At 38.0% G+C, this 16,220-nt stretch overlaps 1 protein-coding gene across 2 annotated transcripts; it reads right to left on the reverse strand.

The window, feature by feature from the left end:
• Positions 1-864: 864 nt before the first annotated feature.
• Positions 865-14,406, reverse strand: LOC120514899. Of its 2 annotated transcripts, XR_005630536.1 has the most exons (4): positions 14,107-14,406; positions 7,671-7,967; positions 1,208-1,605; positions 1,050-1,118 (listed from the first exon to the last, which is right to left on the reverse strand). XR_005630536.1 is itself a non-coding variant. In XM_039735534.1 (3 exons), exons 1-3 carry the CDS (start codon positions 14,338-14,340, stop codon positions 1,492-1,494), a joined length of 645 nt encoding a protein of 214 aa, XP_039591468.1. In that variant the 5' UTR covers positions 14,341-14,406; the 3' UTR covers positions 865-1,491. The 2 variants fall into 2 exon arrangements, 1 of the variants encoding a protein (XP_039591468.1); XM_039735534.1 differs by having other exon boundaries at positions 865-1,605.
• Positions 14,407-16,220: the final 1,814 nt, after the last annotated feature.

A 16,220-nucleotide genomic window follows, 5' to 3' on the forward strand; every position in this document is an offset into this window, starting at 1 on the left:
CTTGGCAGTGATTGGCAGGTGGCCCCGCCTCTTAAGGACCACCCACAAAACACACCTAGCACAGGTATAGAAGACAACGCAAACGACAAGCAAAAGTAACATTAACATACCTTGACGACTGAAAAAGACGTAAGACAAGAACCTCAGCCAGGGGACGGGGTCTCGGTTTAGTTTCCCATGGTCCAGATTAACATTAAGAAAAAATTATCAGAGAATTTCTCAGTATTCACCTCTGAAATTGTTGCAATTATTGTAGCCCTGGAACGGGTATAAAATGTACATTCAGATTATGTATTTGTATGCTCAGATTCAATTATTAAAACAGGAAATTCCAAAAGTAGGTCAGATATTTTATTAGAAATTACAGCAACTGTGGAGACTAAAGAGCCTTGGCATAAGTGTTTTATTTCTTATGGGTTCCTGCTCATGTAGGTACTCTTGGAAATTAGATAGCTGACAATTTAGCAAAGCAGTCACTTAAAAATAAGAAAGTAAATGTAATTGTACCATTGCATAAAGGGGAAGGAAAGCCATAATTTAAAAATTACTTTAATAACTTTGGCAGCAAAGCTGAAACAAAGAAAAGAAAGGAAGACATTTAAATGAAATTCGGAAGGTGGTGGGAAAGAATATGGTAGGAGGAAGTAATAGAGGGGAGGAAGTAATTATCACACAATTACGTCTTGAACATGTTGGCCTGAATCATTTCTTGCTCAGAATGAATAAGCACAATAGAGGCATTTCTGGAATGTACATTTATTCTGAAACAGTGATTATATTATATATATACAGTATATATATATATATATATATATATATATATATATATATATATATATATATATATATTGGTGGAATGTGCTGCCTAAGCAGTACATTCAAGGAAATATCTTAATTGAAAGCAATGGAGTTAATTACCATGAAAGTATATTAGGTCAGTGTTGTAAAAATATATTTAAATGTTTTGAGGTTTTTTTTTTAAAAGCATCTGACTTTTTGATATTTTTTTAGTTTTTTTTTTTTGCTGTTCTTCTTTAAAGTTAGGGTACATTTCCGAGTCTCCGTTCGACACTGCAAGTCAGTAGATGGCAGTAATGTTCCTTATGTTGGTTTGCCAACTGCCAAAAAAAATCAGAAGAATTTCATCTAGCATTTGTCATTGAGAACTCAGATTTCAGATGTCAGATCTATTGAATAAATGATTTACCTTGAAGCCACTACAGGGGAGATCTCAGCTGTTAAATAAAGAAAAGCCCCAACAAGTTCTTTATATTTGATTGAAGGAGAGGACAGTTCAATAGCTCAAAGCTTTATTGGGTTCATTCTCATCACATGATGACATTACTTTAAACCAAACCTCCTCTTCGTAACGTGTACTTTAATGTGCTCCAAAATTGAATTCCTGTAAACTGGTCCTGCTAATGTAGGAATTATAAATTTACATAAACATATTTTTATGGTCTTAAAGATTACAGGTCTGTAAAATGTCTTCTAGAGCTGCTTTGGAGCAGGCAGACTGCTTGCACTTTCTTGGATCAACTTACAGGGGCATCCACACTCGCAGACACACTTTACTCTGGAAGTAACTGAGTGAGCCTGCAACACCTAGAGAGAAATTAGAAACATGGGATCGTTATTCTTTATTTGAAATATTCTAAGTAATCTTTTTTATCATAGAAGAAAATATAACCGTACTCAAGTTGAAATCTGTTTATGGCATCACCTGTTTTGAATTAATTTCAGAATAACTAAAAAAAATCGCCCTAAATCAAAAATAGAACAAAGAAGAGAAGTATAGACATGCTGATACCGAGGGACGGCTCTGAAGGTACACTTTAGGCAAAAGATTGCAAATATTTTTGAGTTATTCAACTACCTATAGGTAGTGTGGCTAGTTGACAGACAGACAGATAGATAGACAGATAGATAGATAGATAGATAGATAGATAGATAGATAGATAGATAGATAGATAGATAGATAGATAGATAGATAGATAGCCTGACCTTCTGTTGCAGAACTAATCCTAATCCGAATTGAGCTTCACATATAAAATATTTCCCTGGTTAATGGCATTAATATGTCTTTACTATCCTTTTAAATGAAATTTATATTAAAAAAATACTAATATATTATAGCAATGGACAAAGATTACAATAACATTTTTTTTTTCATTTACCCTTTTGTCCCATTTTTATATATTATATTAATAGATTATAATAAATTAGTAAGTCTAGAACTGATGCACATATAAATGCAGATTTGTTAAAACACATAAAGAACATGGTAGGAACTGATTAAACATGAATGGAAACCAACAACATCTGTCCATTAATTAATTAATTGATGAACTCTGGTCTGTTGGCAATGGTGGAGATTAAAAATTCCTCATCCACAACATAGCTTGTTTGTACTTTTGCCATCCTATTGACATTACAAAAGTATAAAATGAAGGTCTGCTGCCACTTCCCCAACTATACTGATATAGCTGAATTTTATTATATGTTGTCACACACGTGCTCTTGGGAGACAGTTTAAGGGCTTGAATAACCATGTGTTCCCGCCAGACCAGGGGTTGGTGATGTCCTCTAACTCTTTTACTTCTCTCCCTCCAGACCAACAGATGAGCCATCAACCTAATGCCACTTCCTATCCTCAGGAGACAAGCACCATTACTTCCTCTTCCGGTTGTCAAGACCCCACCTCCTTCTAATGTCACTTCTGGTTCCCAGAATACCATTCTCCCAATTACATCATTTCCAGTCTACCTACTATACATGGCATCCATTTTTGTTTTTCTTCAGTTCCGTTCTGAACCCCTGTTTGTAAAGACTGATCTCTCTACAACTTATTTTGACTAAACAGGGTGGATCTCCAAAGCTTCGTCATTGTGTTGTCTATTCTTTTACAATGTGTTATTGATGGATGGAAGGATACATGGCATATAATTTTATTATGAGTTATAATAACTCTTTTACTTTTTATATGACAATAAACACTAAATATAATTTCTTGTGGTATGTAATCTGATGCAAAATATAACAAAAAACACAACAAACTTCTTTAAAGGTGAACATAAACCATATTGAGGGCATTCCAGTGTTCGAATCGGTGGCTTTGAGGCCATTTCAGAATGTTTCGCATGAAAACAGAAAACTGGATCGATTGTGCAGTATTCTTACATCCGGATATACAGTACAAACTGTTCATGTTGTGATAACTGGACATCAGAAGAAATAAATTCAAAATTTGGGATGTGGGTGTAATGTTATGTGAATGGGACATCAATGGGGTTCAGAAATTTAATGACATCCAGACTAAAAATAATGTAACACTGGACCTCTGAGGAAACCACACATGTGAGGTCCATGCAGCAGCTGAGGAAGGAGAGGGACCAGGATAGCTACCTAGGAATGACCCTCGTAGAGCATTCAGACAGTACAGACTGCATGATTGGTACTGCATTGCCAGACGGTGCCCGATGCCTGAAGCCTTTTAATTACTGGCAGCATTGTCTCTCAGGAGTTCAAGATGGCGATTTAACATCCAGCATTGCATAGAATACTTAAAGCATTTAACAGTTACCAGTGTCTCTTCATCATTTTTCCTTGCCATTGGGTCGTTACAATACTTAGGAAATATCAAAGCACCTAAAGTAGCACTTTCTGGATTTCTGCCGAAAAAAAGATAACATTTATTTAATGACGCTCTCCTGGTGTTTTGAGTAACTGACAGTTTTTAGATTTTTTATATTCCACTCTTCACTACCCAAGATCCATCCATCCATTTTTTAACCCGCTGAATCCGAACACAGGGTCACGGGGGTCTGCTGGAACCAATCCCAGCCAACACAGGGCACAAGGCAGGAACCAATCCTGGGCAGGATGCCAACCCACCGCAGACTACCCAAGATCTCTGCCTTAATTATGCTAAACAGTTGTTAACTGTATCTGTGTATGCTACCTGTGTTGTTGACTGTATCTGTCATTTTGGCACAAACCTCTGATCTGCAAGTATAGGCACAGCTGTTAGACAGAGTGAGCCACATCAAGGTTGCTACTTCATAGCTCATCAAAAAAATGAAACAAAAATAAAATCTTTTTATTTCCGGAATACAGCTGATGTGTAGGAAACACCTGTTTGTGGGCAAAAAGCAACTCAGTCTTGGGGATATCCCTTCATATTTTGGAAAGTAAAAATCACACATCAGGATAACTAAATGGCAGATGTGCACAAAATGTGTGAAACGGTTTAAAAACATGGTTGGGTGTAATGGTAGAATATATATATTTTTCTAGTACAGTGCAGAGTGGACATTTTTGATATTAAAAGGCAAGGACCAAATCAACCACTACCCAAGTGACCGTGTGACAATTAGGGAGTCATCTCTACTGCCAGCTATAGAAATAAGGAACATATATACTATACCATGCTGTGCTATATGAGACTAGACTACACATTCATGTACCACTCCAACAATACAATTTCTGTAACCACTTAATGACATTTTTGGGTTACAAAGATGTAGATCCATCCCAGCAACACTGGCCAGGAACATGCCAGGAACAGGGCTGGATTAAGACTTTATGGTGCCCTTGGGCATTAGCAATTCTGGTGCCCCCATGAACACACAAATAGAGAAATATTAAATGTGTCGTGGATTAATGTGTTTTTTTTTATCATATTTCTTGATATTTGTGTTTATGTCCCTTGTTCTTGGAAGGTGGAGCCACAGAAGGTGAACCCTGCCTCCGGATATATCAGTCTGCTGGGAAGACTTGGTAGTGGAGAGCATTCGTTTTTGGTGGAGTTTGCAAGTAGTATTGGTATGGTTAGATTTACTGGTTTCTGCATTGTTATTACTCTGTTTAAAGGATTTAGATGTTCATGACTTTGTTCTGTGACTTGTTTGCCAAGGATGGATGGATAGATAGATAGATAGATAGATAGATAGATAGATAGATAGATAGATAGATAGATAGATCGATCGATCTCCTGGTTCTGAACTAATCCTGTCCGAATTGAGCTTCATATATAAAATATTTCCCTGGTTAATGGCATTAATATGTCTTTACTATCCTTTTAAATGAAATTTATATAAAAAAATACTAATATATTATAGCAATAGACAAAGATTAACAATAACATTTTTTTCATGTACCCTTTTGCCCCATTTTTAATAGTAGTAATAATAATAATAATTAATTACATTTATGTAGTGCTTTTCTCACTGCTCAAAGCACTGTACATAGACAGTAAACCACTTGGACCTTCACCAACACGTAGAATCCACTAAAATGATGTGACTGCAGTACACTAACCACATACTGGCTACACAAGGATCTCTCCTGGGTCCTATGCTCTTTTCAATCTCCATGCTTCCATTAGGTCAGATTATCTCAAGGCATAACGTGAGCTACCACAGCAATGCTGACGACACACAACTGTATTTATCAATAGCGCCTGATGACCCCGACTCTCTTGGTTCACTGACTCAATGTCTTACTTTTGTTTCTGAGTGGATGAGTAGTCATTTTCTCAAACTAAATAGGGAGAAAACAGAAATCTTAGTGATTGGCAAAAATGGATATATTGAATGTATTAAGAATAAACTTGACCCTTTAGGCTTAAAAGTCAAGACAGAGGTAAAGAATTTAGGGGTAATTATTGACTCTGACCTAAATTTTAAATCACATATTATTCAGATTACTGGGACAGCATTTGTTTCACTTAGGAAATAAAGCAAGAATTAGATCACTTATATCTTTGCAAGATCCTGAAAAATTAGTTCACATTTTTGTGTTTACTGTAACACACTCCTCTCAGGATTAACCAAAAAAGGCATCAATCGATTGAAACTCGTGCAGAAAGCAGCTGTCAGAATCTTAACTAGGAAAAGAAGAGCGCATCTCTTCAGTTTTGTTGTCGTTACACTGGTTACCTGTGCCATTTAGAACTGACTTTAAAATACTGCTTATGATCTACAAAGCCTTAAATAATCTGCTCCATCCTATATTTTGGAATGCCTCTCACCTTACACTCCAAATCGTAACCTTAGGTCTTCAAATGATGGTCTGCTTATAATTCTAAGAGCTAAACTTAAGAAGAAGTGGTGAGACAGCCTTCTGCTGTTATGCACCTAAAATCTCCAATAGCTTACCGAAAGAAATTCGCCAGGCTAATACGGTGGAGCACTTTAAAAAAAAAAGTGCTAAAAACCCATTATTTTAATATGGCTTTCTTATAGTTTCATTTTAGTGTAACCCTGGTATTCTGTATATGCATTTGATGATCGTTTTTTATCATATCTCCACAATCCATACTAACCCCTACTTTCTCTGCTGTTCTTTTTCCGTTTTTTCTGTGGTGGCGATCTGTGCCACCACCACCACCTGATCAAACCACCATGTGATCCCTACATTGATGGACTGAAGGCCTGAGGTCCACATGACCATCCCCATCTAATTCTTCCACGTAAAGCCTGAAAACCATAAGAACATATTGAGATCATTTCTGTTGGGTAGAATGCCCAGTGGGGCTGGGTGGTCTTGTGGCTTTGGAACCCCTGCAGATTTTGTTTCTTTTTTGTCTTTTCGCTCCTCCTGGCCATTGGACCTCACTTTATTCTTTATTACTTAGTATTGCCTAATCTTATTTTAATATTTTTCTTTTTTTCTTTTTTCATCTTGTAAAGCACTTTGAGCTACATCATGTGTATGAAAATGTGTTGTTGTATTACGTAGTGAAGGAGTGAGACAGACAGCCAGTAAGAGACAGGGGATCATTAGAGTGTGAGAATGGACAAGGCTGTAGTGGCCAATTTAGCCAAAACATTGGGAAACACCCTGCACTTTTCAAAAGATGCCCAGGGATCATTTATGACCATAGACAGTCAGGACCTTGGTTTTATGTCTCATCTAAAGGATGGCACCATTTTTGTCTCATTACACTGGAACCAACACAGACCACAAGATAAACGCCACCTGCTGGCCTCACCAATACCTCTTCCAGCAGCAACCCAAGCTTTTCATAGTTGGTCTCCCATCCAAATACTAGCTGGGCCCAGACAAGCTTAGCTTTATGTGGACCACCTGTTCTGAAATGCAGGTGAGATGGATGCTGAGCATGTGTTTAATTGATATTTAAAAAGACCCTCTACAATTTACTTCAACAACTTTCTAAATGAAATTAGCTTTTCATGAATAACAGACTCTAATTTTAGCGAGTTTGCTGAAGCTGATGCCATCCAGAGGAGCTTAAATCTTACAGCCAGGAGTGGTATGATTGGTATTTCAGAGCAAACTCTCTAAAGAATAGGCAGATCAATTGAAAACACTATCATATGTTTTAAAAATGTTTTCTGTTAGAGACCCCAGGCTTTTTTGATTGTCAGGCTTTCAGGGGTCCGCTATTTTTATTAGGAATGCTTTGCATCCATCTATCCATTAATTATTGAAACTACTTAGTCCAGTTCAGGATCATGTGGATAAACACTGATCAATTTATTTATTTTTTTAATTAAGTTTAACTACAGAAATGTCATTAGGCAAAATATAATTATGGCTATTATATCATTTTAATTTGTTCAGAAATTTCAGAACATTGCATTCTCTGTGCGTTAACTGACATAACTGTTATTTAAAATAATCTGTAAGGTTATTCATGAACTTACTGTCATTTTCTTGACCGCAGAATCTGATGATTTATTTTCAAAACCATAATGCGAAAGGAAATCTGATCGGACACTTCTTGAGCTGCTCTCACGGCTTTTCTTGTATCCACTGCTGGAGAAGTCTGGGAAAACACTCCTCCCCATTCGCTCAGCAGAAAAGGCAGATCTCGAGCACGGGGCCTGGGCGTAGATTTTTCCTTGGGCAAGTCTCTTCCTCATAAGCTTAGCAAACTGTTTTTTCTCTTCGTTGAGCTGCCGTATGCGTGTCACCTTCTGGTGTTCCAGTTTCTTTAAAGTCTGGGTAAATCAGAATATGATTATGCTGAGACAAGTACATCAGAACATTAGAGCGTCAGAACAATAGCAAGAACAAGCTAGTCAGTGTAACAGGCTCATTGATCCCATTCATAGATGGTCTAAAATAACATCAGGTTCACATTGGAAGGTCTCTAGAGTCCATAAGTTTCCAACCATATATTTGGGTTCTTTTTCAATAATTTATTTTTAAAGTAATAGCCTATACTAGTTTCTTTCATTATTTTAAACACTTCAGTCATATTACCTATTAATACCTATTTGTCTAAACTGTAAAGGTTCAGCTCGTTCTGTCTCTCCTCATAGTTCATACATCTGAATCCTGGAATCAACCAAGTCACTCTTCTCTGGAATATCTCTTGTGCTGCTATGTCTGACCAACACATTACACAGTACTCCAGGTGCTTCCTTACTAGTGTGCTCTGAAGTTTAAAGACAATCTCCTTTCACTTGTACTCCACACATCATGATATACTGTATATACCATAACCTCTGTCATACATATGCGAGAGGGGGGCAGCTAAAGGGCCTGAATAATAGTAGTTCTTGTCAGACCAGGGGGTGACGAGCTACACTGACTTTCTCTCTCAATCCTCTGCATGCCATCCACGGGAAATCCCGCACGGTTCTGGCCCCATGGATGACGTCACTTCTGGTTCTGAGCACATGGATGATGTCACTTCCATTTCCGTTCCTGATTACTTCACTTCCTGTCACGGCCTTTAAAGCCGCCATATTTACAACCTTTAAGTCGGTTCTGTTTTGGATTCAAACCTGTAAAGAACTCAGTACAAATTACCCATTTGCAGCCAAGGCACAATATATGGGTGGCTGCCCCTAAACCTTTTTCAATGCCTTTGGACTGTTCTTGTGACACCTCCTAATAGCCTTCTTCATCACTTCTATCCATTGTTTGGGTGTTGATAGCGACAAGTCCACTATGACTACCAGGGCCTTCTCACAAGCAGTAATTTCAAGTTTCAGACCTGCCATTTTGTATTCAAATCTAACATTAATACTTTACATCCACTTATATTACATTTCATGGCCCAAGCCAGTCTGCTAACCAAGTCCCTCTGTAACAGTTTATCTGATTCTACATTATCTCCCCTTCTGCCTAGTTTGGTAGCATCTGCAAACCTAAAGAAATACTCCACCCAAAAACAATATTTTATTTATATGTTGCTTACCCCATGTAGTTTGTACCTGGGGCTGAATAGACATTTGAATCTCTTATTTTCGTGTTGAACAAGTGGAAACAGTGAATGAATTTTTCTAAAATGTTAATACTTTAGCATACATCATAAACAGGGAAGACGTCTTTCCCATAAAACTGTGTGTCTGAATTGAAGAGAGGACTCTTGACCAATGAATGAAAGGGAGAGATGGGTAGAGTGTCAGTATCAAGTCATTGATGGTGATGAACAATTGAGGATATTATTTCTGGAGTTTTAACACAAGTTTTAATGTATGCCTATTTAGCAGATGCTTATTCTTTCAATTAAAACAGTCTTAAGCAGTGCATTTTAATTTTTACTTTGACACGTCTGTGCCAATTTGAGAATTAATATGTTAGCCTCGTTTTCATTTTTTTAACTCTATAGATTTTACAAAAAATAGGATTGAAAACAAATCAACCCCCACCCATGAGAAAAACAGCATGGCCAACGGAGTAAAACTTAAAGCTTATAAAAATACTTAAATTGATGAGTTTAATAGGCAGATAAAGATAAACGGAGAAGAAAAAGAAACGGGAAGGGAATCTGCTTCCTCAGTGCTTTAAGAGATAATTCTAAAATATTATTGACTAGATCCTGCCAGGTTTTGAAAAAGTTCTGCACGGATCCTCTAAGTAAGAATTTGATTTTTTCAAATAGTATATAATATCAGTTACCCACTGACTTAAAAGAGGAGAGTTAGGATTGTTCCAGTTTAACAAAATAAGTCTTTGTTGCCAATCGGGTAGTAAAGGCGATTGCAGTTTGTTTGTCCTTCTCCACTTTAAGCCCATCTAGAAGAACACCAAACACAGCTGTTAATGGGTTAGGAGGGATTGTGACACCAAGGCTGTCTGAGAGGCACTTAAAAAACTTTTGTAAAAACAATACTTTATTTCTGGCCCCGGGCGTGGTTACATCTCTTTCTCACAGGACATATAACACTGATCGCGTTGTGAAGGGGGTGCGGCTGAACGCATGCTAAGGAGATGCTGTCGGATCATCTGCTGTCTTTCTGCTGCTGCCAAGCTGCCTGTTCTGCTTGTCTCGCTGCCCAATCATTTGAAAGCCTGTACAGCAGCTGTCCTTTAGCCACTTTGCATCTCTGCCGCTTGTGTTGTGAAGGGGGGTGGCGAGGGTAAGGTTGGCTGAACGCACGCTAAGGAGAAGCAGTCTGATCATCTGCTGGCTTTTTGCTGCTGGCGAGCTGCCTCTTCTGCTTGTCTCTTGTCGTTGTTTTAAGAGCTAGGAGTACATGAAGCGTGTCTGCCAACAACAATCAAACAACTGCTAGGTTTGATGTCCGTGGACTTGTTTTAAATGATGTCTCACTGCCTTGTCTTGTGTGATGTTGTAAAAACAATACTTGTCTTTTATTTCCGGCCCCGGGCGTGGTTAAATCTCTTTCTCGCAGAACGTATAATCCTGCTCACGTTGTCAAGGAGGGAAGGGGGATTGAATGCATGCTATGGAGGTGCCATTGGATCATCTGCTGTCTTTCTGCTGCTGTCATGCTGCCCGTCAATCATTTTAAACCCTGTACAGCAGCTGTCCTTTTGCCACTTCACGTCTCTGCCGTTCGCGTTGTGAAGGGAGGGCGGCTGAACGCATTTTAAGGAGAAAGGTTGGATCATCTGCTGGGTTTCTGCTACTGGCGAGCTGCATGTTTTGCTTGTCGCTTGTCATAGTTTTAAGAGCTGGGAGCAAGTTAAAGTGTGTCTTGCAGGACTTCAAGTTGTCCTCTGAGAAGATCACATCTCGTCTCCCTAGTCTCCCTCCCAAAGATTATTTTTATAATAGAGAGATATATGTATTGGGGCCAAGGATGGCAGGGACTCCAAAGGCCAGTAGTGGGAAGTTGTGCACAGATCTTTCCTAAACCCGTAAGAGACTGCAAGGATGATCCTTGAAGAAGCCTCAGATTTAAAAGGGCTTTCCAGCCAAAGCAGGGAGGTAAGATAAGTCAAGAAATCAAGTGGATGGAGAAAGTAAAGCCAGAGGATGATAACAGGAGTACTGTAGGTAACATAGAGAGAGAGACAGAATGATCCATGTGGCATGGAGGGGAGAAGTTATTACAATTTACTGTAACAAACTCTGAGCCCAACACAAAACATTTAACATTTAAAAGAGTTAATTAAATTAATTTTATTTGATGCTAATATTACTGATTAACTTATTGTTATCTGCTGTCATTGGAAGGACAAAATGAAGTTTAGATAAATTCATCAGTGTAGGTAATGCATTCACGTGTTTCTTTTTTGAAACTAGGGGGCTTCTTTGCCCCCTGCTTGCTTCGCTCAACAACAAAGCCTGCGCTACGCACCAGCCACTTCACATCTCTGCCACTCATGTTTGTGGATTCCACATTCACCAAAGAACAAATCTTTTAATTCTCGCGGATACGCCTCTTCATTGGGAAGAAACACTACTTTTCCCTGATGGACCATTTTAATAAATGATAAGAAATGACCGAAAGTAGGCCAAGCAACCCTGCTGCAGCCAGAGCTCGTAGTATAGGAAGGCTATATAAAAATAAGCCATTAATGCATTTTTTGTATACATTTCAGATTTCTTTTTGTTTTCTGAAACAGGTTGGAATGATTCAAATCCAAAGAAAAAAAATGAAAATGCCACTACAGCTCCCTACACTGATTTAATGACGTGTCATTTCTTCCAGCCCTTACATTCTCTCTTTGTCTCTTTAGCTCATCCCAGCCCCTTACTGATCTGTCAATTGTTTGAACTGAAAAGAAGGAAACTCTTGTTGCCGATCAGTGACCCTAAAATCAGCCTTTCATGGCCTTTATATCAAATGGTACGATGCTATTGTTCTCCACTTGTTTGAGACCCAAAAGAGATTCCCTAATCCTTAATTTCTTCCTGATACTCAAAAGACTCCTCTAGCTGCCTGTCTATACTTTTTGAGGCGAATAATCAGATCTTAAATTAATTTGGTGTGTTATCTTGTTGTGAGAGATTTTTTTTTTTCAGATAAATGATATCTGAGCTCGTAAGTTGATGTCAATGGAGCACATTGAGTCTCCTCTTCAACACTCGAAAATTGATCTTTGACTTTGTTAACATGTAAATAGACATTTTACATTATATTTATTTAAAAATGCTAAACTTTAACAGAGTATGACATTAACTCTGATGTGTGCAAAGCAATACTGTTTGCTTTCACCCTCATAAACTCAAATTACCTTATACTTATGAAATCAGTTGACCTCAGCTTTTTAGGAATTTGTAGTTTTGTTAAATGCTTTTCATTCTTTTTAACCATGCACACCACATTTCAATTAAATAGTATACAAAAATCTTTTTTTTCTGCAGTAAATTAAGTAATTAGTGGAGAATTTAATAGGCAATATTGCAAAAGCTACACAAATATTTTCTTTTATATTAAAGCGAAGTCCTGCCATAGTGCGCTTGCGCGGTGTGACGGTTCTTCCTGAAAGAGGCTGGCTGGCTGGCTGGCTATCTGACGTGTTTTAAGTTACTGGTAACACACCACATTCAATTTGTCCTTGTATGCTGCAAAACTTTAAGCGCTAGATAAGGCTATTCACTTATTTGTCTAATTCGAATTGAATATACTGTAACTTAAAATAATCATATTTATGATATTTTGAAACTTTTTCAAGTTATGCTGACATAATTCTCTTAAAATGTCGTACTTAAATTATGCTGAAACAAAACCATTAACTTTTTGTCTTTTTCTTTCTTTTAACAGAAGTATAAGCAGCCATGGGCGATTATTGTCTTTACTTTTTTAATGAACACTTTTTTAATTTTCCAAAGCGCTCACCCATTTCCACTACACACAGCTGAATTAAGTTGATTTTATTTCAAACAAACGCGTTTTAAGAACGCGACTATCCTACCGTAGATTTGCATAAAGATCCGCCCATTTTGTTGCATTGTGGTCCAAGAGATCCCAATATTTTTATAAATTTGGAAACACAATTAATATTTTTAGTAAATTTTTTTTTTCCCCGAATTTTGTGATAGGTGTGAAAGGTCAGTTATTTATTTATTTATTTTTTTTGTTTTTGGACGCACGCACGCACACACACACGCACACATATACACGCACACTTATTGCCCACCCTCCCTCACAAAAGCATGTTTTGTTTTTTTCATATATACTCAAGTAAGTCAAAAAAAATACTAGATTAATATTATATTGACTATTTATTTCCGACTGCTCAATAAGTGTGGGATCATTCAAAATAAAGGGGCAAGACAATGGTCTTTCAAGTTTCTAACTGCCTATAATAAATGCCATATAAATAAATATTTAAATATTATTAATTGAATGGAAATGTCTGATTTAATTGTTATAAGTTAATTCAATGATCTATGTTTTGGAGTATATTATGATTAATATAAATCTTTCACTTACATTTACGTTTCTAAAGAATTTCAGAGAAAAAAAAAGTATTTTAAAATTACACGATGCCATTTATTAGGTGCTTCCTATATCATTCTAACATTTAAATCTTACACGTTGAACCCAAATATTTCTTCAAATGGGGAAACGGTAATAAAATGAACATAGCTAATGAAAACAAATCACATCAAGTTCAACCTGTCTTTCTAAGGTATTATGCATTATATGATTCTTTATTATCTGAATCATTTGAATTGTATCAATCCCTTGATTCTTTTAATATTGCTTGATTCAGATTGATGGAAACCTGTCATACTATTGAAATGTGTAAGTCTTAAAAAGTGGACTCGTATTTTTTCAGTGAAGACGACTTTAGTATAATGCGGTTACCTGCCGCGTCTCCGACCGAGTCTTTTCTACAGAGAACCGCACTGTACAAACTTTCGATCAGATTGTTGGCATTTCAACTTATTACTGGCGACTGACGGGAGGTCCCCCGGTCTCCTACCTGAGTCAGGTCTGCCTGTTCTTTCAGAAAGACCCCAATCACCTTGTGCGATGCGCTCATGAGATCAGCTGCGCAGCGCGAGTACAGCGGGTCGGTCCTGCATAGGGAGGACAGGGCGCTCAGCGACTTCGCGTCCATCTTCTGTCTCCATGGACAGCGGATGACTAGATGTGACCGTCTCCCACACCCTCCTCCTGTCCTCCTAGGAATGATTTGGCCAATAAACTGGGTCATCCAGAGTTAATCATTGACACAGGGTCTGCCATCTGGAACCAATGAGGGTCCGTCGGACAGCGCTTGGCTTCATTCTTACTCTCGGTAATAATAGCTGAACAATTTGGAGAGAGGGCGATCCTGGAAACCACTAAAGCCTCAGCGGCGTGACTGTAAATCGCGTTCGCCCACGAGATGCGTCACCTTTTGGGTTAGGAAATAGAAAAAATACAGCATCTTGCATGAAGAGGTACAGGATCGAACTAAAACACACTAAGATTCAGTGAGAAAATAGTAAAACTGTCCGCTAATTCTATACGCGAAAAAGCGTACCCGTAGCAATAGTTGGTAAAAAAAAAAAAAAAATCGATAAATAAAATCAATCATCCATCCATCTTCCAAACCTACTGCAGGCTCCATAGAAATATGGAGTCTGCCCCTTACAAAATACCAATGGCTGCATTAATAAGAGAGCTACTCTCCTAAGCATAATAGATCGGTTACAGCATTTTACCGGGTTGCCTGTATTTCTGCTCGTCAAAGAATCATGTCATTCTGGTAACGGTTCTCTGCCTACGAATTTGTTTTGTCGCGCTATTGACACCGAGAGGCACGTGTTCCGGATGCCGGGCGGAAAAAAAAACCCTCCAATAATCCTGAATACGCTCACCGGACACCGAGGGGCGCTGTTTACGTAACTCAAGAGACGCCTTTCGATAAAACAAACGCCTCACAGGTTGTAAGAGCAAATCTTAGAAAGTAATTGCCGTAACTGAAACTCATATTGAATTTTCTTTCATAGCTATAGATTATAGTACAGCCCTCACCCCCTGTGGTTAACGTGAAATAGAACCTTCTTGGCTATATCTGTAATACAGCGTGTTAATGGAGTCAGTTTGGAATTTGGCTCCTTGCTAGGGTGGACTGATAGATCTATTTGCATTTTGGAAACGGGTTCGCATACTGTTTTCTGACCGCTTAGAAATGGTAAGACTGTATGAACAAACGTAGAGAAATGAAACAAGATATAGCCGTAAACTGAATTTTCTTTAAACAAGGACTTTTCTTTACTTTGCAATACGAACTTTTTTTCTATTTTTGTGTGAAATGTTTTATTTTGATTCTTTACTAAAACTTTTAAAAATGAAGATATTTTGCAGAATCATCACAACGTGCGTCACATTATTGCCTGAAATCCCATGAAGTAAACTAAAGCTGCAGAATGTCGGTAATTTTGAGTAAACGCATCTACACAGGTCCTCAGTTTTCTCAAAAAACATGCCAGACTATTCCTCTTCTTCTTCTTAATATTATTATTATTATTAATCCATTTCAGTTAATGCCATAAATACAACATAATAATGGTCCATTCCTTAGGCCTAGGGTTAGAATGAAACAGAAGCCCGTTTAATGAATGGTGCCTTTCTTAGGATATGATATATTCCAAGTGGTGGGATTGTCTGGGATTATTGTATTATCCATCCATTATCCAACCTGCTACATCCTAACTACAGGGTCACGGGGATCTGCTGGAGCCAATCCCAGCCAGCACAGAGTGCAAGGCAGGAAACAAACCCTGGGCAGGGCGCCAGCCCACCGCAGGGCACACACACCCACACATCAAGCACACACTAAGGACAATTTTGGATCGCCAATGCACCTAACCTACATGTCTTTGGACTGTTACTATTTGTAATGCACCATCTGTTGAAATGAAATAATTTCAAGTGTTTGTGATGCACCATCTGTTGGAATGGTAGAGACATAACAATGGATAGAAACACAACTACACAGACACATACTTATCTTTTAATCATGATGGATGTAAATGTACAATACAATAGATCCATTCATTCTCTTACCTACTTAAGCCACTTCTGGGTCTCTGGGTGCTGCACTAT

This window comes from Polypterus senegalus, chromosome 14, assembly GCF_016835505.1.
Source record: "Polypterus senegalus isolate Bchr_013 chromosome 14, ASM1683550v1, whole genome shotgun sequence".
NCBI classification, from domain to species: Eukaryota; Metazoa; Chordata; class Cladistia; order Polypteriformes; family Polypteridae; genus Polypterus; species Polypterus senegalus.